Source organism: Zootoca vivipara, chromosome 3, assembly GCF_965207765.1.
Source record: "Zootoca vivipara chromosome 3, rZooViv2.hap1.1, whole genome shotgun sequence".
In the NCBI taxonomy this organism is placed as follows: Eukaryota; Metazoa; Chordata; class Lepidosauria; order Squamata; family Lacertidae; genus Zootoca; species Zootoca vivipara.
In genome coordinates this window covers 21,947,888-21,970,888 of record NC_142586.1, presented here as the reverse complement: position 1 = coordinate 21,970,888, position 23,001 = coordinate 21,947,888, and the positions used below count along the sequence as shown (strand labels likewise).

At 42.7% G+C, this 23,001-nt stretch overlaps 1 protein-coding gene across 2 annotated transcripts in view; it reads left to right on the top strand.

The window, feature by feature from the left end:
* Positions 1–10,088: 10,088 nt before the first annotated feature.
* MYOM2 (myomesin 2) overlaps positions 10,089–23,001 on the top strand; it is a 79,981-nt gene continuing 67,068 nt past the window's right edge. Inside the window, exons 1-3 of one of the 2 annotated variants that reach the window (XM_088665665.1) lie at positions 10,089–10,604; positions 20,360–20,490; positions 21,799–21,942. In XM_088665665.1, coding sequence (XP_088521791.1) covers positions 20,387–20,490; positions 21,799–21,942 — 248 coding nt within the window. In that variant the 5' untranslated portion in view covers positions 10,089–10,604; positions 20,360–20,386. Of the gene's footprint in view, positions 10,605–18,849; positions 18,888–20,359; positions 20,491–21,798; positions 21,943–23,001 lie in introns of those variants that run through there. The other variant, XM_088665667.1, reaches the window with a different exon arrangement.

The following is a 23,001-nucleotide window of genomic DNA, read 5'->3' as shown; positions in this document are numbered from 1 at the left end:
GGGCAGTGGACGTTTCTGAGGGACGTACTTGCATGTGTATATTTGAGAGTACTTTTGTGCTCCTTCACATCTGGTTGCTGATGTGGATACCAATGAGAATTCCTTCTGGACTTACCTCCACGAGGAATAAATGCGAAATCCATGCTGATGGAGGGGCGGTGCTGACATGCTAAGCATCCTAACGAGGAACAGGCAACCAATGTGATGCGTGCATTTAATTGATGGATATTTTTTGCATTCTGTGCTTTGTTGTCAAACAACCCCAGGGTGAGCCACCACAATAAAAAACACACCATAGCATAAAACCAGTGAGAATTAAAAACAGCAGCATTATGCAAAACATTATGCAGATCACTCCATGTCTCTCCACTCCACCCCCAGTGTAGGCTCCACGTGACAGCATCTGCTCACGCCTGCCGAAAACTGTTTTGTTTCACCAAGCATTTCTAGACAGTTAATTTCATTCGGGGTTGGTCATATTTTCTGCATTTTATAATTTTATGAAGGTTTTATTGTGCTCTGCCATCATTTTTTTTAATGAGTTGTCAGTTTATTAATACTCCTGTATGTAAATAAAGTACTGTAGCATATTCATACAAGAAACAGCAGCAGAATGTGTTATGCTCTTCTCCTTCCTGCCTGCTTCTGCTGCTGCCTGTAGTTGCCCATAAAAATAATCTTTTGGAAACACTTTGCCACTACAAGCATCCCTGTGATCTGAGTATGCACTAATCTCACATAAACTGTATAATAATAATAATAATCATAATAATAATACCAAACTTTTCTGTGTATAAGACAAGATCCCCCCCCAAAAAAATAATGTTAAAAATTGGGGGTCGTCTTATACACGGATAGTTCCTAGGGTGTGATTGGTTGCTGCCATGAGATGGAGATTGTCAGCGGCTATTGGGCATGTTATTGGTGGCTGTGGCAAGGGCTGGTGTTGATAGGCTGTCGCTGCATCAATTGGGTGGGTTTTTGGTAGCTTCTGGTGGCGAGGGGACATCTTTGCAGCACATGCAAGTGGCAGCATAGATCAGGCAGGTGAGCGATTTTCAGCTATCCTCCCTAAAAAAAAGCTCAACAGCTCTGTGCCCCCCCCCAAGCTCAGCAACTCTGGGCAATCTCCCCCCACTTTCTTAATTTGGAGTCCCCCAAAATAGGGGGCACCTTATACATGGGGGCATGTTATACATGGAAAAATATTATGGTAACCTAATCCGTACATTCTTTTATAAGTTTGATATTATTATCCTAATACATATGTAAATATAAATAGCCCGCTACATTTTGTACTCGTTCCATTTCAATTCATAAGTTGCGAGTGTTATCATATTGCCGATCCATTTATTAAAGGGGATCATATACTTATTATTCCGGTTCATCAATATGAGTCTCCTGGCTACCATTATAGCACATAGAATCCATTGTCCCATTGTTAACTTCCATACAACAGGTACACAGTTCAAAATAATGTTCTCCACTGAAACTTTTAGCTTTTTCTGAATGGTTGTAATTATACAATCTAGCGCTTTCTTCCAAAACTTGTTGTGCCCTTTTATTTTTCTTGCTTTTTTTCTGTGTATTACTTTATTTCTTTATAATTGAAAACTTTTCAATAAAATTCATATAATAATAATAATAATAATAATAATAATAATAATAATAATAATACTCTGGGTTTGATCAGGTGTTAAAAATTAAATGAATGTCTAAACAAGAAAATCCACCAGTAAGTACTGATAACTTTATTGCTTTATTCCGTTTGTAAACTGCTTTGAGGGTTTTTTTTTTTTTTTTACAATCAAGCCATTGTATAGATTTTTTTTGGGAAAATAATAATAATTTTTTAAAAAACTGAATCTTGGTGGGAAATGCTGGACATATGTAAACAGAGGCCAGAGTTCTCTTCTCTCAAATGTTCTGTTTTTTGTGTGAAATACTTTTGTGATTTATTTGGTAAATATTGCCCATGCTCCCTCAGTTCATGTTGACATCGTTCGTCATGCTAACCATGTGACCCAGTTCATATGGGGTCACTAAAGCTGAGGGACATTTGGACCCCTATGAGCACTCTGTTCATTGCTGTGGGAGAAAGAGCAGCACTCACCTTGGGGTGTCATATGCCTTCCCCCTCATTAAGGCAGGCTATGAATCCCAGGGGGGGCGCTGGTGGCGCTGTGGGTTAAACCACAGAGCCTAGGGCTTGCCGATCAGAAGGTCGGCGGTTCGAATCCCCGCGACAGGGCGAGCTCCCGTTACTTGGTCCCTGTTCCTGCCCACCTAGCAGTTTGAAAGCACGTCAAAGTTCAAGTACTGTAGATAAATAGGTACCGCTCTGGTGAGAAGGTAAACAGTGTTTCCGTGCGCTGCTCCGGTTCGCCAGAAGCGGCTTTGTCACGCTGGCCACATGACCTGGAAGCTGTATGCCGGCTCCCTCGGCCAATAAAGCGAGATGAGCGCTGCAACCCCAGAGTCGTCCGCGACTGGACCTAACGCTCAGGGGTCCCTTTACCTTTTATAAATACCAGGGACTCCATTGGGTGTGAGATGTTTCTCTGTCCATGGACATTCTCCACAGCCTTCTTCCTAAGGATGGGCATTTTATGAATTTGTTGAAATAAGAAGTGGAAGAGGTTAGATGGCAGAAGGGTTACTTCCAAGTCAGGACAGATGGATGGAGGATTTTGGGGACTTAAACTGCAGGCAGAAGGATTCCCAACTAGTTATAGTCTTAAACTCTTTAGGCACCAGGTATGTCATTCAAACCATGTCATTTCTCTCCTCCAGTTAGATAATCTTTATAGACAGTTGAGGCTTAACAGATGCCAACTGTATATCTCAGGGAAATACGTTAGGGAGAGGGAGCGTGACAGACATACCAGAAGATCATCAGAGCTAGGAGATGCTAGAGTAATTAAAAGCATTCCCTGTTCTCTTTTGAGCAAGAAGGAACAGACTTGAACACACATGAGTACTCTGATCCTAAGAGCTGTTTGCACAAACCTGCAAAGACTAAACATAGTGCTTTCTTCGGGAGGGTATTCAAGCACCTCTGTTTTTGTTATTGTTAAAAAGTGTGGCACTTACTGTAACAACTTCATGGTGAGTACCGGCACCTATTTTTCTAGAAGAAACACACTGGCTAAACATATTTACTAGTTGATGGAGCAGCGAGGGAAGGAGACTGCATGGCTGTAGCTAGCGAACCAGATGAAGTGAAATTAGCAAATTCTTTAACTAATCGCAGTATAGGATGCTTATGGACCATCTGCTGTATTTTGCATTATTTCATAATACACCTCAAGAGATTTATGTACTTTTACTAAGGGGGAAAAATCAAAAGTACTATAAGGAAGTATGCTTTGAATAAGACCTTCAAACCTTATATGCCTCATTTGCTAGCTAACACAAACATTTCTTTGGCAAATAATTAAATCCTTTAAATCTAATGAAATATATATCAAAAAGACATCAGGAAAATCTCATAAGGGACTAGAACCTGAGTAAACAGAATTGCTCTTTAAAAATAAATAAAGCTAGTGAGATGATAAAGACTCAGTGCTTTCTTTCTGGGGGGGGGGAACGCAGAGGTATGTATACCCCTAAACGTTTTGTGAATTTTTGTACTTTTGTCCATTTACTGTAATTATTTTCCCCAATGTGAACTATAAACTGCTGATTTTCTCGAGCCAAAATGAGAGTACCCCCAAACATTTTTTTGTAGAAAAAAAGCACTGTAAAGACATGCAAAATGGCATAATCACCCACAGCTATACACACCTCCTTGTCTCTTAGAGTAATTTTTAAAGGCTCCTCCCCATCATAATTCATTACTAACTACCGGGTACTTTAAACCACAACCCTTTGGAAGATTTCCTTTAAGGCAATGTATCATGGATGCCTTCAACTTGAGTGTATGTGTGTGTGTGTGTGTGTGTGTGTGTGTGTGTATATATATATATATATATAGTTATTCTCTGCCCCTTTACTGAATCTGCCTAGAAATCTGGACTATGTAATCAGCTCCCAGGGACCAGAAAATTATGCCAAACATCCATCCCATCTCTGTAATACCTGTATCTATGCTCACCCATTTATTGTAAACTTTTGGAGCCCATGCAGTTTGAAAAGTGGTATATATACACTAAATTAAGGTGGCAGGAACCATTTACGGTGACTGCCATAATGGCCGGGGGGGGCAGTAAAGAGTTGTTAGTATTATCCATTGACTGCTTCAAGGCTGAAGCAAGGAAATTGTGTCAAAGCAGTAAAACTTGTGGGATTGCAGATACTGATGGAACAATGCATTGTTGCCTATTCTGCTCAGTGTTCGCCACACACAGCACTGTTTCCATTCTGATGCAGTGCGTTTTCCTCCAAAAGCTATGTTATTTGCAGGGCACCACCTGCCCCTGCCTACCATACTCCAGTTGTGACTGAGCACAGGAATCTGGTGTGTCTTCTCCATTAAGAATATAACCCAATTTAAGTGAGTGAATAGTGCAGAAGCAAATCACACACTCCTGAATAACCCCAATAAAAATTACCTGGTAGTCTTTGCCACTGTTAATGTGAACATTGTTGAAGTAATAAAAGAGGGGAAAAACCCCACCTCCTATAAGAAGACGAAATATGGCTTATGATAAAAACAAATTCTGTAAGAGAGAGTGCTGAATCTTCTGAATTGATAAATAATACCTCCGGTCAAGTTGACGTTCTGTTCTAGTCTGATTCTTTTTTATCTACCGTGTTTCACTTTTTGTTCATAAGAAAGAAAGAAAAGAAAGCAAGGGAAAAGAAATTGGAAAGATTGCCAGAACTGATATATGCTTTAATGTAGTATCACTGTTATTTGAAAGCTTTAACCAGTTGTGAAATCAGATGGCAGATATTGGTTGTGCTGAAGAGTGGGAAAATATTGTTTTTATTAAATGTAATAGCTGCCTTTCCAAGGGTTTTAAAAAAGCATTTAGACACAGTCAAATGCAATATTTATTGCCAAGAAAGCTAAACCAGGTTAGGGGAATATTGGGAGTTGGCATGTGGTATGTAGGTAGGTTTGTGATAGAAAAAAAAAAGGCATAATAACTTCTTCCCTATAAAAAGAGAAGATGACAACTTTAGGGCTTGGTGGAGTCACAGCCTTCCCCATCATCCTTTGTTTCTCCCTAAGCAGGGAGCCTGCTAAATCAGGCCAATGTCCCATCTAGCTCTGTATCTTGTTCTCATAGTAGCTAACCAGATGCCCATTGGAAGCTCTCACAAAAATTTATTAGCATTTTAGTCTGAGTTACTCCGTGTAATTTTTTGTCTGTAATTTTGTCTAATATACACATTTTTGTAAAGCAATTCCACTTAATATAATGCATTTTTGTATGGTGTTTTCTATAGTAAATGTATATATACACACATTTTACCCTGATACATGCATTGTTGTACACAATACTTGGGTGATGAACCTCTTTGCAAAAGAGTGTGACTCTTGGAAGATGCCTGTATTTCAGTTCACATATTGTTTTGGAGACCACAAGTGTAGTAAGCTAGCCTTTAAATGCGAACTGAATCACATTCCTCCCCTCCCCATCCTTACCTGTACATGCACATACCTGACAATATGCCCCATTGACCTCAGCAAGACTTACTTCTGAGTTTTCTTTGCATGACTAGACCTTGAGCAGTGGCCTACAAGTACCTCTCAGTCTGTCCCTGCACACCCATCAGACTTGATTTATATAATCACACTCTCTTTACATTCAGGAATGCAGGAAGGGTAAACCTGTCACTCTGCCTTCATCTGGGAATGAAGCGATTGCCTTATCAGATGTGCCACATAAACTGGCTGTTGTGGATTGGAGGGCCGAGACTGAAATGACCTTTCTGAAAATATTGGCACACTGCCCTTCATACGAAGAGATGGCTGGGATGACCCTGCCGTCCAGATGGAGGGTTTTTTTATTTGTTCTGCCTTCTTGGGCCCAGCCAGTAGGTATGAAATCACTCTTTTTCCTCACCGGAGTACAAAGTATTATAAGGGATGGAGATGCAAATATGAACGAACTGAGTGTGATGCATTAAATGAAGTGTTGGGTTTGGATATTGAATCCCTGATCAGACCCAAAACACACTGGGTAGCCTTGGGGAAAGTGCCCTGTCGGTCAACCACACTTAAACGGATATGAATATAGACTGCAATTTGCACTCAGGTATTTGAACTGACTCAGAGGAGGAGGAAATTAATGTTTATTTGTTTTTGGTTTTTTTGGCAGTCGACCATATCTAGTCAGTGACTGCTAGTAAAAATCTGTGGAAAAAGATTTGTGGCATAGGCCATGTTGAATTTACAACCATTTTTTTAAAGAACAACAGCAGCAATTAAAGAAGAGAAGAAGAAGAGTTTGGATTTGATATCCCGCTTTATCACTACCTGAAGGAGTCTCAAAGCGGCTAACATTCTCCTTTCCCTTCCTCCCCCACAACAAACACTCTGTGAGGTGAGTGGGGCTGAGAGACTTCAGAGAAGTGTGACTAGCCCAAGGTCACCCAGCAGCTGCATGTGGAGGAGCGGAGACGCGAACCCGGTTCCCCAGATTACGAGTCTACCGCTCTTAACCACTACACCATACTGGCTCTCAAAGCATATGTATTGAAAAATTTACAATTGCCCCCCTTCCCCCATCTTTTAAAGCCAAGTTTAATAAAATGGTGCTTCAGCCTTTCCTCACAGGTTTTGTATTCTAGGACCGATGTCAGCCTGATTTTCTTGCTGCTCCAATATGTCAACACACATAAAGCTGACCTAACAACACTGGAGGGAGAACATGCTGTACTACCCAAAAGAGAAACGCAGAGTGTGAGCTATCCAGACGCTTGGAGCAGGACAGAGCTTCAAGGCATACTGTTCCTTACATGTCTCTGTTGCCTTGACCTCAAAGAAATCATTAAGACACTCTTGGGCATGCACTTGTTTTTATAGAGCAAACCCATTGCTTTGGGTTGTGGGAAACATTATGTACTTGAAAACGAGCCACAAAAGCTTATATCATGTAGGGCAGGCAGCCTTTATGTTAAAGCTGCACAATGAGTTACCCTCTTGTTGATCAAAAAATTACTTTGAACATATGTAATCAGTGATGATCATCGGCACTAAAGGTGCTCGGTCCTCATTTTGAAGTCAACCGACTTGATCCGCACTTCCCAGACTAATGTGTGTGTTGTAATGCAATTATTCTTCGGGTGTTGGACTCCTTTGAATTTTGCAGTACCATTCTTGGCTCAAAGAAATAAAAAAGTAACAAAGTGTGCATGGAAATGCATGCTTTGGGGGGGGGAACATATTTAGAAATACACACTCACCAGTAGTAAATGGCCTCGGCCCAGTATACCTGAAGGAGTGTCTCCACCCCCATCATTCAGCCCGGACACTGAGGTCCAGCGCCAAGGGCCTTCTGGAGGTTCCCTCACTGCGAGAAGTGAGGTTACAGGGAACCAGGCAGAGGGCCTTCTCGGTAGTGGCACCTGCCCTGTGGAACGCCCTCCCATCAGATGTCAAGGAAAGAAACAACTATCTGACTGTTAGAAGACACCTGAAGGGAAGTTTTTTAATGTTTGATGTTTTATCATGTTTTTAATATTCTGTTGGGAGCCGTCCAGGGTGGCTGGGAAAACCCAGCCAGATGGGCAATGTATATTTTTATAGTAGTGGGTGGCAGGGTGATGGGGGCACACTGTTGTTGCTTACCTGACTTCTCAATGTTGCACATTGCTGCTGGTTACAGGCTATTAAGTTAGAATGTATATTTAAGTATTAATTTTTATATGGATTTTCTTTAAAACCAAAACTATTTTTCCTTCCCAATTCCCTCTTCACTCCAAAGAGCCGGTGTGGGTTTGCAGATATGGTTCATAGTCAGTTAAGCAGGCGACTGACAGCCAAAATTCAGAAAGCTATTTAATTACCTCAAGTCTCAAAGTGCTCTTCTGGCACAGATCCTATTCTATTTCTGGCAACATATAGAATATTTAACTGACTAGCATGATGGAAATAGTGTATTAAGACTATGTGGGAAAAGAGGGGAGATCTCATTCGTACACCAAATCATTTCTCTCCCTTGCTATGTTCTCAGCCACCATTCATCTTTTGCCTGTATCCTTCCCAAAATCACATCATTTAGCTGACCATGTGACGCCTTTACATAGAAATTCAGCTCCACATGAAAATAGACTACAGAGAAATGGTTTCTGTGCTGCAATGGTGACATATATGGATTGAGCCGGAAGGTGTGATCCTGCTTACATATGGTGTTGGTGATGAATGCCACAAACAGATGTGAGCAGAAAGGTCACATGTGATCAGTAGATGTTTTACTCTGTCTCCTAATGCAAGAATGCTCATATTTATCTGAGCAGTCACCATCAGATTCACCATGATGACATTTGTGATTAAAGAAAGTACTTTTTCACACAGTGCATAGTTAGACTAGGGAACTTGCGAAGCCAACATTTGGCACCCCAAAATGGATCTGCTCCATTATAGATCTTCTCAATTTGGTGTCCTGTGCGGGGGAACCACCCACACCACCCTAAATCTAATATACCTGAAGGAGCGTCTCCACCCCCATCGTTCAGCCCAGACTCTGAGGGCCTTCTGGCGGTTCCCTCGCTGCGAGAAGTGAGGTTGCAGGGAACCAGGCAGAGGGCCTTCTCGGTAGTGGCACCCACCCTGTGGAACGCCCTCCCATCAGATGTCAAGGAAATAAACAACTGTCTGACTTTCAGAAGACATCTGAAGGCAGCCCTGTTTAGGGAAGCTTTTAATGTTTAATGTTTAATGCTGTATAGTGTTTCTAATATTCGGTTGGGAGCTGCCCAGAGTGGCTGGAGAAACCCAGCCAGATGGGCAGAGTATTATTATTATTATTATTATTATTATTATTATTATTATTTTGCATGGCAACCAGGCGTTGGGGGAGCTCACCATATTTATGGCACTGCACTTATGCTTTCAGGAGTAAACAGCGATGTGCAGAACTTTCTGGGCTGGGACCAAAGAAGCTGTTTCTTTGGTTGAGGGACCACTGCCATTATTTCTCCCAGTGATCCCTTATTTTTGTTTGGGAGGGAAGCAAACAGCTTTCAGTAAGCAGGCTTCAGAAGCTCTGCGGAATGCATTGTATTGTTGCTTGGGTTATGACCTTTGATTCCACCCATAGCTACTTGTGATGATACCGCTCAGCTGTGCATCATGTGCTCTGTGCCTCGATTAAATGGAGTGCCCGCATATTTGGTACCTCTTGGTGGTGTTTGTTCATAGCGTGAGACACATGATCACAATCCTAAAAGGGTGAGAAGTCCCAGAAAATGTCATGCATTGTCAGACGCAAAATTACACCTATCCAAGGATGCAATCGGATAGAGCATTCATTTTGATTTTCAAGGGGGGGGCATCATTTTGTTTACTTGTATGCTAGATACCACAAACAAAGGATAATTATATCCCTAACAGCCACTTCTAACCTGTCTATGCACCATCGTGTATCTGTATAATAAAAATGTAAAATGTCCATGTTTGTGTGTCTCCACTTTTCTCTGAAACTGCTTGACCGATTGCATTGAAATCCGAAAAGGGTTTCCATTCTTCAAAAGAACAGTCATCATTAAATTCTCTTATGTTAGCTGTTAGCTTTGCTGATTCAACATAGCTTATCCATTTCCAATTGCACAATATTTTGTTGTCGTTGTTGTTGTGCATTACACACACTATGGATGGTATCCTACTCTATTGAAATGAATGGACTTGCCGGAGGTGGGTCCATTAATTTCATTGAATCTATTCTGAGTCTAATTTAGTTGCGTGCAACTTTATACATATTTTTCCTAGGAAGTTTTGTGTAACAGACAGACGCTCTTTGGGACTTACAGTATACTGAAGAACTGGCAGCTGACCCAGGAGGCAGGACGAAGCAGAGCTAGAGCTGGCATGGATTTCTTCCCATGTTAACAAGCTTTTTTTAAACGTAGATGATATGGCTTAACATATGGCAACAATGTTTTTTTATAATCCAGGCAGCCCTTAAGGAGACTTTGGGGAGGATCAATTTACAGCACAGGGCACCAGGGAAGAGCTCATGTTGGCACTAAAAAGATTTTAGAACCTGTTTGTTGGTCTTTTTAACCATTATCTGTGCAAAATAACCACCTATTGGCTATTAAGTGGGTGGTTAATTTTTTTACAAAATCATTTTTCTTTAGTCCTTCCTTATTTTTTTTCATATAATAAATAATAAAAACTTTAAATGCATGCCAACAATTAATGTTTAAGGATCATACGATCGTACTGAAAAGCTTCCAAAATATGGCCAACTTGTAAATGCTCATTTAACTTAAATCATAGTTTTAATGCTTATTAGACACATCACTGGTTTGTGAGAGCAACTAAATTGAGTCTATATATAGCATCCTAGCTGCCCATAAATGGGAGGGAAGGGGGCAGTAACCTTCTCTTAGAGTTAGACATTATTTTTGTTTTCCTCAGCTTAGGGCTTGGTAAGCTGGATAAGACCGTCCTTCCTCTCTGCATTGCCATTTTGACATCTCTCTAGGTAAGTCTGTGCTCGTTTTTTTTTAAAAAATATGTGCATTATTCAGATTTGGAGAAAATATATTTCCTCCCCATCACAGTGAAAGTGATGACTTCTCAGTCTAAGAACTGAAAAAGGGCTATTTTTTTAAACCATTCTTTTCATCTTCATTTTGCATCCTCCAAGGCCACAATCCTGCACACAGGCTGCTTAAACTTCATTGAAGCCAATAAGACTTAAGCAGCCACGAACTGCAGCCTTAGAGTCCAACCCCTGAATAGGGGTTTAACATGCACATCAGTGAAAGGAATACTGGACTCTTGGTCTTGAACAGATTTCCCTTGAGCTACTGTATTCATATTTATTTATTTCTGTGTCGATGATTTATTCATATTTATTTCCTTCAGTTTGAAGACATTAGATGCTGGGCGAAAGATGTAGCATGTACTTGTCTAGGAATAACAAACTGAACAAAAAAAGAAAGGGAAAAAGATGTTGGCAGAAAACACCCATTAAATTAGAGTTTACCATATATTTCAAATCCTACTCCTTAAAAGAGGGAATTCTGGCTGTTGATATTGTCGAGAGTTTACTGCTTGGTTTCTCTTTGTGCTTTTTGGCAAGCCCCTCTGCATGACTGGTGGGTGTGAAAGGAAAGGCTTTTGGAAAACTTTTTTTTTTTTTGCTCTGGAGATGATGCCTGCTAGAAAGCAAGAGTGGAATTGGATGAAGGAGGCATGTGAGTCAATGGAGGTGCCATAGGACGGGATAATAGAAGCTGAAATGTTTGGAACGGACTCCCTTTCGCTATCTCACTCATTTCACATTCTTTACTAGCCAGTGAAAAGGTCAGGGTGTCTTCAAAGTGCATTTTGGATCTTCAGACTTAACAGGACATCTGCTATAAGTCCCTTGTTCTATGCAGGGAGTTGGCAAAGCATTCCTCTGGGGGAGGGAGAAACCATGCTGGAAAGGAGGAGGGTGGGATGACAACTTCCCCCTCTTGTGATTTGGACTTTTGTTGCTTTTTGCTGTTCCAAAAACCTTCCCTTCCCATTTCTCCCAATGGCATAATCCCCACCACCACCATTCCAGGGCATGTTGTGAGAAAGGAAGGGCCACCAAGCCATAGCCTCTTCTGTCATTGTTAGGTCTACTTTTCAGGGTTTGCCCTACTGTGAGGCAGAATGAGACATATACCTCAGGCAGCAGATTTTGGGCATCATGAAAGGGGCAACGAAGTCTGTATTATTTAGTTTGTCATTGCATTTTTTTACTGCCAGGGAAAGGAAGGTGTGTGTATGGGGTTTTCAGGTGTCCAAATAACTTGGGAGGCCTTGGTACTATATATGCTCACTTGGGGTTGGTAATAGGGAGCTGTTTGCTGATCCACCACAGGCAGCAAACCGGCCCTGGGAAGGCCCTGCACATCATTGTCCCCTCCGATGTTAGAGCTTGACGTTGGAGAAGCACCAGCGGAGGTCTTTTCTGCAGCCACAAGTAGGAAGCTGGCAAAAGCAGCTTCCTCCCTCTCTCTTTGAGGGCAGCCCTCCCCTTCCATCCATGGAAAAGGAGACCTGAAAAGTCCTCTGTCCCCTGGGACTTGAGAGGACTGCAACCTAAGTGATAAAACTTTCAGATGCCCTCATATCAAGTTGCCATGGATTTGTGGGACCCAGATGGCCATGATTTGCAGCAGTTTGTCAGCACGCTTGATAGCAGTTAACTGACTTTTGTGAGCAACCATAAGAGTAAAAAGTTACAGAGTGTAAAATACGTAAGATTGTTAAAAGGGGGTAGATTGGAATGTAACAGTAACTAGTTGCAATTTTTTAGAGGTTTTGCAGCTTGCTAGGTACTCCAAAAATCAGAGCCTTCCAATAAAATGATCCTATGCATTATTCAGATTAGGGTAAGATATATATATATATATATATATATATATATATATATATATATATATATGAGAAGTTCTACAGGTAAGGCAGGGGCGGATAAATTTAGGGTCTCCTGCTGTTGCTGGGCTACAATTTGCTTCACCCCATCTATTGTCCATCCTGGCTGGGAATGATGAGAGCCAGAGTCCAACAACATCTTGGGGAGTGGGCATAGGTTATCCACCCCTGAGATAATGAATGTGTTCCTGAGCAACTGCTTCCCAACATATGTAACTTATAGCCATTTATATACTCTTAACTGATTTGGTCTGTATAAGTACGGATAGCCAAAATGGTTGCTGAGTTTTGGAAACTCTGCGGGCGTGGGTGTGTCAACCCAACTCCTATGCTCACCAAAAAAAAAAAAAGGCAGTTGGACACACATGGACTGAGTGTAGGAGGTTTGATTAGTTTCCAGCAAATGATGCAGAAGGCTACGCAAGGCAACTCCCCTTGCTTAGCCAATCCCTGCGGGCAGTGGGATGCACTGGTGGGACAGAAGCAGAAGGATGGGGCAAGGAGCCACACCAAATCCCAGGTGCTGTTGTCAGCCGTCTCCATGGCTTCCATGAACTCTGTTCCAAAGAGGAGAGGGGACATTATCCTTTGAGACATTTGCTTGTGCGAGAGAAAGGAGGAAAAAGCTAGAGAGAAGGTTTCCCTCTGCCTTGTTTTTCTCCATCGAGTCTGTAGGTGCATAAAATTAATGATGTACGTGTGCACACACTTCTGTCCCATTTCTGTAACTTGAATGTGCACTGTGCGAAAGCATCTCTGTGCAGGTATCTCATTAAGGTGAGAGAGAAAGGCAAAAAGACGTTTTCCACCTGCCAGCTCCATCCCCTCGCTGTGCATGTGTAATTCATGGCCTGTACGCCATGTTTATATGTTTCTTTCAGTCCCTGCCTGTGTGCATTCGCAGGATGGGTGGAGTAGCTAGTTGCAGATTTATCTGGCGAGGCAGAGCTGTAGCAATAGCTCTCTAGCTGCAGTGTTGCCACTGCTTACCAGGAGGCTGTGTTCTCTCAGTGCATCTGAATAGCTCCAACCTCACTGCAACCTGGCTCCTTCCCCTCCCATACTGCTGCTGCCAGGATGCTATTGCTGCGGTTTCACTTACCTCACCCTGGATGATCCATGGTTTGATTTCTCCACCCCTTCCCCAGCACTGCCAATTATTGCAGTCCTGTATTATAATATTTCTATGCCAGTCTTTTAGACAAGATCCCCACTGAGCTTTGTGGTGGGAGGGTGGGTTCATATATATTGCTTTTGAGAGCATTAAAAACAAAACAAAAAAGAGTTTGAAGCCATCTGCATCTTTTGTTTGAGGTATTCTGTTGCTCTTGGAACACAATGAAGTAGTACATTTATGAATTATAACTTTTGTTAAGTGTTAAAGGGTTTGGTACTTGTGCAGAGGAACATGTTTTGTTTTTATAATTGAAAATTCCTGAATTCTTGGATTCTGCATTAAAATTCTGGACAGAATCAGGTTCTGATGCAGCATTCATAAATAACTTCAAGTTTGGCTTGGCCTCAATGCGGAGATCAGGGAACTGGAGTGTTCTGATTTTTTCCCATTTGGTTGGATGCATTGATCCATTGTTTTTCCATAAAGGGATCATGGACTTGGTCACATTATTCATAAAATAATGTGGAGGAACTTGTGGTTCCTCCACAGTTCCTTAACATATTGGAAGAGCTGGAAGAATGGGTCATAGCTCAGTGGTAGAGAATCTGCTCTGCATGTAGAAGCTCCCAGGTTCTATCCCTGACATTTCAAGTTAGGGCCAGGACTCAGAGAGACCCAGGCCTGAAACCCTCCCTATGTATGTGAAGACAATTGCAAGACTGGTTACTTACAATGTCCTTGTCTTGAAGGGTTCCCTATTTGCTTGAAATGAGATCTAAGCATTACAGCACCATGCTCTGCTTTATCAATACATGCTTGGCATGGTTATAGTGCAGAAAGGAGGTCTTCACTGGGGATATTGGTGTATTCTCTCCAGTCTGCCAGTTGGGCTGCAATCATCCTGCATTTTACAAACAACTTAGGAAACATGTCCATGTCGTCAGCTCTGTATTTTAACCAGTGCTGAGGATCAAACTTTTTCTGTGATTAAATTAGATTTGCTTACATTGTGGCAATGGAAATCTCATGAAGAATCATCAGGTCAAAATGATGAGGGGGAATGACCTCATGGTAAGTTTCTTTCATTGGTTGGTGGAAACATGAACAATTTCAAAGGCACATGCTTCCATGTAACTTGTCTAGGTTCTTAGAAGCATCATTAGGAATCGACAGAATACATCTTAGGCTAAATCAGCAACTAAAAGTCACAACTTGTGTTGTGGCACTGTACAAGTAATACTAGACAGTTGCATTGAACTAACTGGGTTCAAAGACTTCCAAAGTCCATAGTCTTACTATGTAGAAAGTCTACATGCTACAGACATTATTGGAAACACGACATGTATTTATAAGAATATATTTTATATATAGATATTTAAAAGAATATGTCGGGCCCATCTTCCTTCTGAACTGAAACCCTTGTTTGTGTACAACAAAATAGCTGGTAATGAAATCTGCAGTCTTAACCATGTCGACGTAGAAATACACCCCATTGAATTCAATGTGGCTTCCTCCCAGATATGCGGGGTTAGGATTGCAGCCTATTTATAACTGCTTATGCTAGCCAGGAGACTGAATCAGTGAGCTATTTTGATGTTCAGCTATATTTTATTGGGCTCTTGAAAAGTCTGCTCATTTCATTGCCCTTCTGTATGTGCCCGCCCCCCGCCCCAAGAATCAAGGGAAGCAGTTGGTCTTCTCTGTTTCTCAAAGGACCTTGCAGCGTCTCTTCTTGCAGCAGTCTGAGGCTTATACCCACCATACACTTAAAGCACCTGACTTCCCCAAAGGATCATGGGAAGTGCAGCTTGCCTTTCACAGAGCTGCGATTCCCAGCTCCCAGGATTCTTTGGGGAAAGCCATGTGCTTTAAATGTAGAGCACGCATGCTGCCTGAAAAATGCAGCCGAGGACCCTGTTCTTCACAGAGAGTCAAGTACCTATCAAGTTCCCCCTTTAGTGAGAGCAAGACTCAGATGTGGTATCCCTGTGGATGCTGACCTAAGTAAGATCTTGAAGTTCTGGCCCAGGGTTGTTTTCAGACTTTGGCCACCTCTGTAACCCAATCACCTCTAGTGGGGAATGCTATGTATGTCCCGCTCCTTAAAGCAGCGCGACCCACATGCTTAGGACAGGAAATGAGGATCTCTTCCATCCAATTGCAATTTCAGGTGGACTTTGGGCAGGCAGGATGCGACCATGTGCACTAGGGTTTGGCCAGGACACTACACCCTCACGAAAAGTAGTCAGCTGGATTTTGACTAAGCAGAAATAGACAGGGTTTGTGCTAGCACAGGGGGTTCTTTCAATGCCTGGGAATGAGCTTAATGCTAATTCAGTGGGAAGTCTCCCACAGTTAGAAAGCGGTGGGCGACGTTGCTTCCAGAAGCTTTCCCATATCACTCATGCCCAAACCCAACCAGGCATTATGACGATGGTGATTTAAACAGCACTTAAAATAAGCCGAGTGCTTTGCAGGGAATTAAAAATGACAAGCCCCCTTCCTGAAGACTCATCATCTGAACACAGTTGAGACTTAAGAGGGAAGGGGGTGACGGAAAGGTGAGGCGAATATGTGAAATAATGCATCATTTCTAAAGCATGGGGTTTTCGTGAGTGAGCTATCGTTCTGACTTAATAGAATTTCCCTTCCTTTGTAAAAAGAGAGAAAGAGAGAAAGAGAGAAAGAGAGAAAGAGAGAAAGAGAGAAAGAGAGAAAGAAAGAAAGAAAGAAAGAAGGCTGGCTCCTGACAGATGTCAACTGGAAGGCTCATTTCCTTTAGTGGCTCTGCAGACACCATTTTTATTGCACATTCAGAATGAGTTGTGCTTGTGGTGAGCTATCTGGATGGGCACAAATGACCCTGTTAGTACTGTTTGCACCTGCAAATGTCTTGGGACAACCATACTGTTTCATTCCCAACCAGTGGTTATCCCATAGCTTCCTGCTGAAATCCCATAATGTTTTATATGGAATTGTTCAGGTTTATTTTCATCCCAATTTTGTCGCACCCTTAGTTCTCTGAATAGAAATTCAGATGTGGCAAACTGAATCAGAACAAATCCACCACTAAGGCACTATTGTTGTGAGTCGAGGCCCCGTCCCCTGCTTTATGATGAAATAAGACACATGGACACCAGTATTTTAGGTTAATGGGCTAAAAAATGGCCATAACTTTATTGGTTACAGAATGTGAGTGGTATTGGCTTAGGCACTGGATCCGAACAGACTGTACTTCATTCCAACAGGCTGAGCCATGGTCCCACGTTTGCTTAAGAGCAGCAAACCATGTTCCCCGGCCAGCCTGATTGGCTGGTTGAGGGCATGACGTGGGCCTGGGACTCCCTGTGACACAGTGGGCCACCACGCCCCCTGTGAAGCACGGGAAGCGAGACCCGTTCACAACCCCTCCCCTCGGGGAAAAGGAGAGGCTTTGTGTCAATAACATGCTGCGGAAAACAACCTCAACAAAACACCAGTGTGGAAGGACCTGTGAGTGTCCTTTCTTTTGACACTCAGCAGTTGTTCCAAACCCAGGTCCCATGTTTCTTCCTCCAGCAGCACAAAGTAGACAAAGCTATGGGTGGGTTCAGGCTAGCTGACGGCTGAGCATTTTTCTGCACCGAGAAAGGTGAAGCAATAATCTCCTGAGATGGGTGTGCCTTGCTGCAAACTGAGAATATTTCAACGAAGTTGAAGCTTGTGGAAATTAGAATACTGTTCCATTTGACAAGGAGTGTGGGCGAATGTAACCTCAACGCTCATGGAACTCTGAGGCGCACCTGAAGGGGTGTGGCAATAGACAGAAGACTAGTGTGTATTGATTGCAATGATTTATATTCCAGCTTTGTTGATGTCATCACCTTGGTAGTGATGGTGGGGTAGAGAGAAAGTCCAGCTAGAGGAGACTTTGAGGTGGCCATTGCTGGTATTTTTTCTCCCTCCTTGAAAACTTTCCATAGGACTACTGAAGTGGGAGGTCCGTAGCTCAGTAGCAGAGCATCTGCTTTGAATGCAGAAGGTCCCTGCATCTTCAGGTAGGTCTGGGAAGAAAACCTTGCCTGAAATCCCGGAGGCTCTGCCAGTCAGTGCCGATGATACTGAGCTAGATTGGCCAATGGTCCGACTGTTCTATGATGGTAAGAACATCCCTGTAGGGGAGGGAGGAGGCAGTCCAGCTGGGACATGCTCGGATGTGGTTTGCCTTCATAATGTCCCTTCTGTGACCCGCTGCTTAATAGAGAACAATGGATCATTTCAGGGCTTGATAAGATGTAGTCATGGTGTTTCTGGAGACGAGTTCCACAACAGAGAATGGCCAATCATATCAAAATATGACATTACTGAAATAGCAAAGTTATACCACCACCCCCTTAATTGCTATGAGAAGAAAAGCAAATAATATTCCGAAGAGATTCCCAAATGCTATTTGTAATTAAAATGTCTTATTTACCCCACAGAACTGGTGGGATTATATTAGCTAGAGGTGAGACAAAATCCTGTGCCTTTCAATGCTATAAGGGCCACTAAAATGTAATACATTTCTTGGGTGGAAGGTACTTCACTGTTGGAAAAAGCATGAAACTTGTGCAGGCAAACTAGAACTGATATTATTTTGTCACATTACAGTAATTGTAGACTTGAGCCGCAGTTATTCAGAATTGGCTGTTATATGGGGGTGGGGTGATGTATTGGATTAATCAGAAATATGGGCCTCTTGGGTAAGCAAGAGTTAATTTATCCGTCTAAGCAGAAAGAGACATCAATGAGGAGGCTGTACCTCTTTCTGACATATGTCAAATGGAGCAAAGTTATAATGTGCTAATCGAGCAATGACTCTGCCAGGATATAAATATGGTCAGTTTGGAAATGCATTTTACATTTTGGTTTGTTGCCACTGTCACTCCCTTAATAAACCTTGTCCCTTCTGGACCATGCAGCTGCCTTTGCAGGCTCTGTCTCTCTGAATGCCTCCTTCAATGAAGGTCGAGCCCCAAAGGGACTTGGGTCAGCTACCACTTTCTCAAAGGGACACAAAGATTTCACACTCCCCCCCCCCCCCGGGAAGCCATGGCTTTAATATTTGAAATGGTCCCATGATGTTTGGGTACCTTGCATGCATGTTCATTATTAGGCAGCCCTGATCCACCTACATGGTGGCAGATGACCTTATGTTCTATTGATTTCAGTGGAACCTGTAGCCCAATTCTAGCCAGTGAGGATTATTCCCAGGTAAGAGTCTGTAAGTTTCCGGTCTTTAGGTGGATTGGGGCTGCTGATTATAGTAGAAGGTGGCTAGCTTGCAGGCCTTAACCGACCTCCCCTGCCCCACAAAAAAATCTGCTGTAGCCCCAGTTGTCATTTTTAATTTCTGCTAAAAAATACTGATTCCTGGTGTAATACCATGATACCAAACAATCTTCTCAATTTTCATTTAAAACAAAAACAAAAATGCCATTGATGTTGTGAACTGCCCTGTGATCATTGGATGAAGGATGGTATACAAATTTAAATAAATAAATAGCACAAGCACATTTTAACTGAATTTAATAATGGAGAAATGATTCGAAAGAGTGTAAAATAGCTGATGGGGGAAGCCATTAGGAAGTCAGCCTTAAGAACTGCAGTTCTCATCACATCCACTTTGACATGTGGCCTCTGGAGGGTGGACAACAGTTCATTGCAGCCCTTGACTAAAAAAAAAGCTAAGCTCCCTGGACTATAGCATTGTAATATGCACATGTGAATAGTCCTTCCGAGATGACTTGCTGTCGTGAAAATTTTGCATCAGCTGCTGTCCGTTCCAATGCCAATGCCATATTTTTCACTGTAGATGTTAAGTGTTGAGGACTTAAGTGATGTGAGATTGAGGCCAGTTCATTCATCCCGATAATTCAATTCCATATGAAAGGGATGAGGAACCAGTGGTTCTCCAAACATTCTCTATCAGCCTCAGCCAGCTGGGACAAATGTCAAGGAGAACAAAAGTTGCAGCCCAACAATATCCAGAGGGTCATAGGCTCCCCATCCCAGCTGTACATTTTATGTGGTAGTACATCTCACTGAATGCAGTGGGGCTTACTTGCAAGTAAACCTGCATGTCTCCTAGCACATGATCCTAAATATTCAGTTCATACGTTTCCGAGCACAATTCAAAGTGTTGGTGCTGACCTTTAAAGCCCTGAACAGCCTTGGTCCAGTATACCTGAAGGAGTGTTTCCACCCCCATCGTTCTGCCCGGACACTGCCTGTTCTGCCTGGACACTGAGGTCCAGCGCCGAGGGCCTTCTGGCGGTTCCCTCGCTGCAAGAAGCCAAGTTACAGGGAACCAGGCAGAGGGCCTTCTTGGTAGTGGCACCCGCCCTGTGGAACGCCCTCCCACCAGATGTCAAAGAGAAAAACATCTACCAGACTTTTAGAAGACATCTGAAGGCAGCCCTGTTTAGGGAAGCTTTTAATGTTTAGTTGACCATTGTATTTTAATCTTTTGTTGGAAGCTGCCCAGAGTGGCTGGGGAAACCTAGCCAGATGGGCGGGGTATAAATTGTTGTTGTTCTTTTGTTTTGTTAGTATCTTCCATCATGTTAATTGACAGAGTAGTCTAACACGATCTGTTGTTGCCCATTCAAGCTCCAGAATTTAAGAGAAATAATTAAGGTTCTGAAAGCCCCAGGTAAATATGATTGTCATTGTTTAATCCACAGGAGCAGTGAGTGATAGCAGATTCCAAGATGTCGGCTACAGTGCCGTTCTACCAAAGGAGGCACAAGCACTTTGACCAGTCCTATCGCAATATTCAGACGAGGTATTTGCTTCAGGAATATTCAGCAAGAAGGTAAGTGCCATACTTCTGGGTCAGGGTGAAACCCAGGATGGTGGGGCCAAAGCATGATAAATCCACAATAAACACAGGGCAACCACTCGGGATTTAAAGAGGCCACAACTTTATTGATTACTGGTGTTAGCAGGGTTTGGCACAGGCATTGGGTCTGTATCCTGAATCAACCAACCCATCTGCTGGTTGATTAATTAGCAGGGCTAACCAAAGTTAAGGATCACCCTATGACGTCCATCGAATCAGGGCACAAGTTGTGCATGGTGGGCCTAATGGCTCAGTCCTAAGATGCGCATCTGAGCCAACACATTTTATTTATTTTACAAGAATATGTACACACACACACACACACACACACACACACAGATAACAGAGAAAAAGTAATGCAGAGTTTTGCAATAAAATAATAATAGCATACCAGTGTAGCAAATGACAATTGTGCTTCACTGAACAGCAAATGGTTTTTAAAGTAGCCCTGCCATAACAAAGAATGAGAAGCTGGAGGGTTACGGGATATGCCTCACTCTCTTGGCGTTGACTGGAAATATTGGTGTCATATTGGATATATGAGAAGCTTGACTTCTCCCTTTGCAAATAGTTAAGAGAGGTGAATGGAAAAGCTGTGACCTTCAGGTCATGCTGAAGAACTGGGAGAGGTATAATAATACATTTTTTGCAGTGCACAACCTCACCATGACAGTCCATATAGCTGTGTCTTGAGAAGAGTCCAAAACGGAGGCAGCTATGTTTATCCATTATTATATACGTGTACAAACAATGCATTACATCATAGTACAGTGGTACCTTGGGTTAAGAACTTAATTCATTCTGGAGGTCCGTTCTTAATCTGAAACTGTTCTTGACCTGAGGTACCACTTTAGCTAATGGGGCCTCCCGCTGCCACCGCCACACGATTTCTGTTCTCATCCTGAAGCAAAGTTCTTAACCCAAGGTACTATTTCTGGGTTAGCAGAGTCTGTAACCTGAACTGTCTGTAACCTGAAGTGCCTGTAACCCGAGGTACCACTGTATATCCATTTTATCAGGAGCAGCATGACTGTGATTCTGTGCATAGTTTTCTGGGAGCAAACTCTGTGAGTGTTTGCTTTTGACTGCTTAGGCTCAGCATCTATTGCCATCTGGAAAGCTTCTTTCCCTTCCATTTTAACAACTGAGCAAAAGAAAATCTGATACATATTTCATTTATGCAAGTCAGCCAATGGCTAGTTTATTGTTTTCCTCAGAAAGACATGGAAATCTTAACACTGTACTTATCATAAAAGTTGTTATCATTGCTTTGCATATAAGGGCTGCTTCCAGACAAGCTGCTATTAGACATGCTGTTTCCTATTCTGCACCTGCTGACCTGGGAAGGACAACATGTCGCTTGTGTGCCAGGAGACTTCATCATATCTCATCTGAAGAGGAGTTACATGAATCCCAGGCAATGAGGTAAAGCTTTCTTCAGCCAGGAGATATAAAAGTAAGGAAAGTGATGGTGGAAAAGACTCTAGTGATTCATAGGAAGCTGCTTTATCCTAGGCCAGACTATTGTCTCTATTGTCATCTAGCCCAGTATTGTCTCTTCAGGTTCCTTTTAATTGCTGATGCCCAAGATTGAACCTTGGAGCTTCTACAAACAAAGCATGTCGTCTACCTCTGAGTTATAGTCCTTCCCGTAATCACTCCCCTATTGATTGGTTGAGTTGTCTAAGAATGGTGCAAATGCCATTGGCTAAGGTTCTAAGAGGGACCCAGGTGGTGCTGTGGTTAAACCACTGAGCCTAGGGCTTGCTGATCAGAAGGTCGGCGGTTCGAATCCCTGTGACGGGGTGAGCTCCCGTTGCTTGGTCCCAGCTCCTGCCAACCTAGCAGTTCGAAAGCACGTCAAAATGCAAGTAGATAAATAGGAACCGCTACAGCGGGAAGGTAAACGGCGTTTCCATGTGCTGCTCTGGTTTTCCAGCAGCGGCTTTGTCATGCTGGCCACATGACCTGGAAGCTATACGCCGGCTCCCTCGGCCAATAATACGAGATGAGCGCGCAACCCCAGAGTCGGTCACGACTGGACCTAATGGTCAGGAGTCCCTTTACCTTTACCTTTAAGGTTCTAAGAGCACCAATGGGAAACCTCAGGCCTGAGGGCCAGATGCAGACCTCTCTGTCTGTCCCTTGAAGCTCTCTGTGGGCCACACCCCCTCTTCAGGCCAAACCCCTCATGAGCTCTGCTTTGCACCCCCTTTGAGTATTTTGGCTTCATTGTGTCCAACTCTGTTAATGCTTTTTCTTTTCTTCCTTGGATGGAGGATAGAGAAGGCTGCATGTGTGTGTTTGTGTAGAGACTAGCATAATGTTCAAAGGTTTTGTTTTTAAAAATTACATTTGTTGCTCTGCCAGCTTTTGCTTGTGACCTCGAAAAAGTTTCCCTAGTCCTGCCACAGAGAGAGGCAGAGAAGCAGAAGGAAATAGGTAAAGAGGAGGAGAAGGAACCAGAAGTGTAGCAAGCCCACG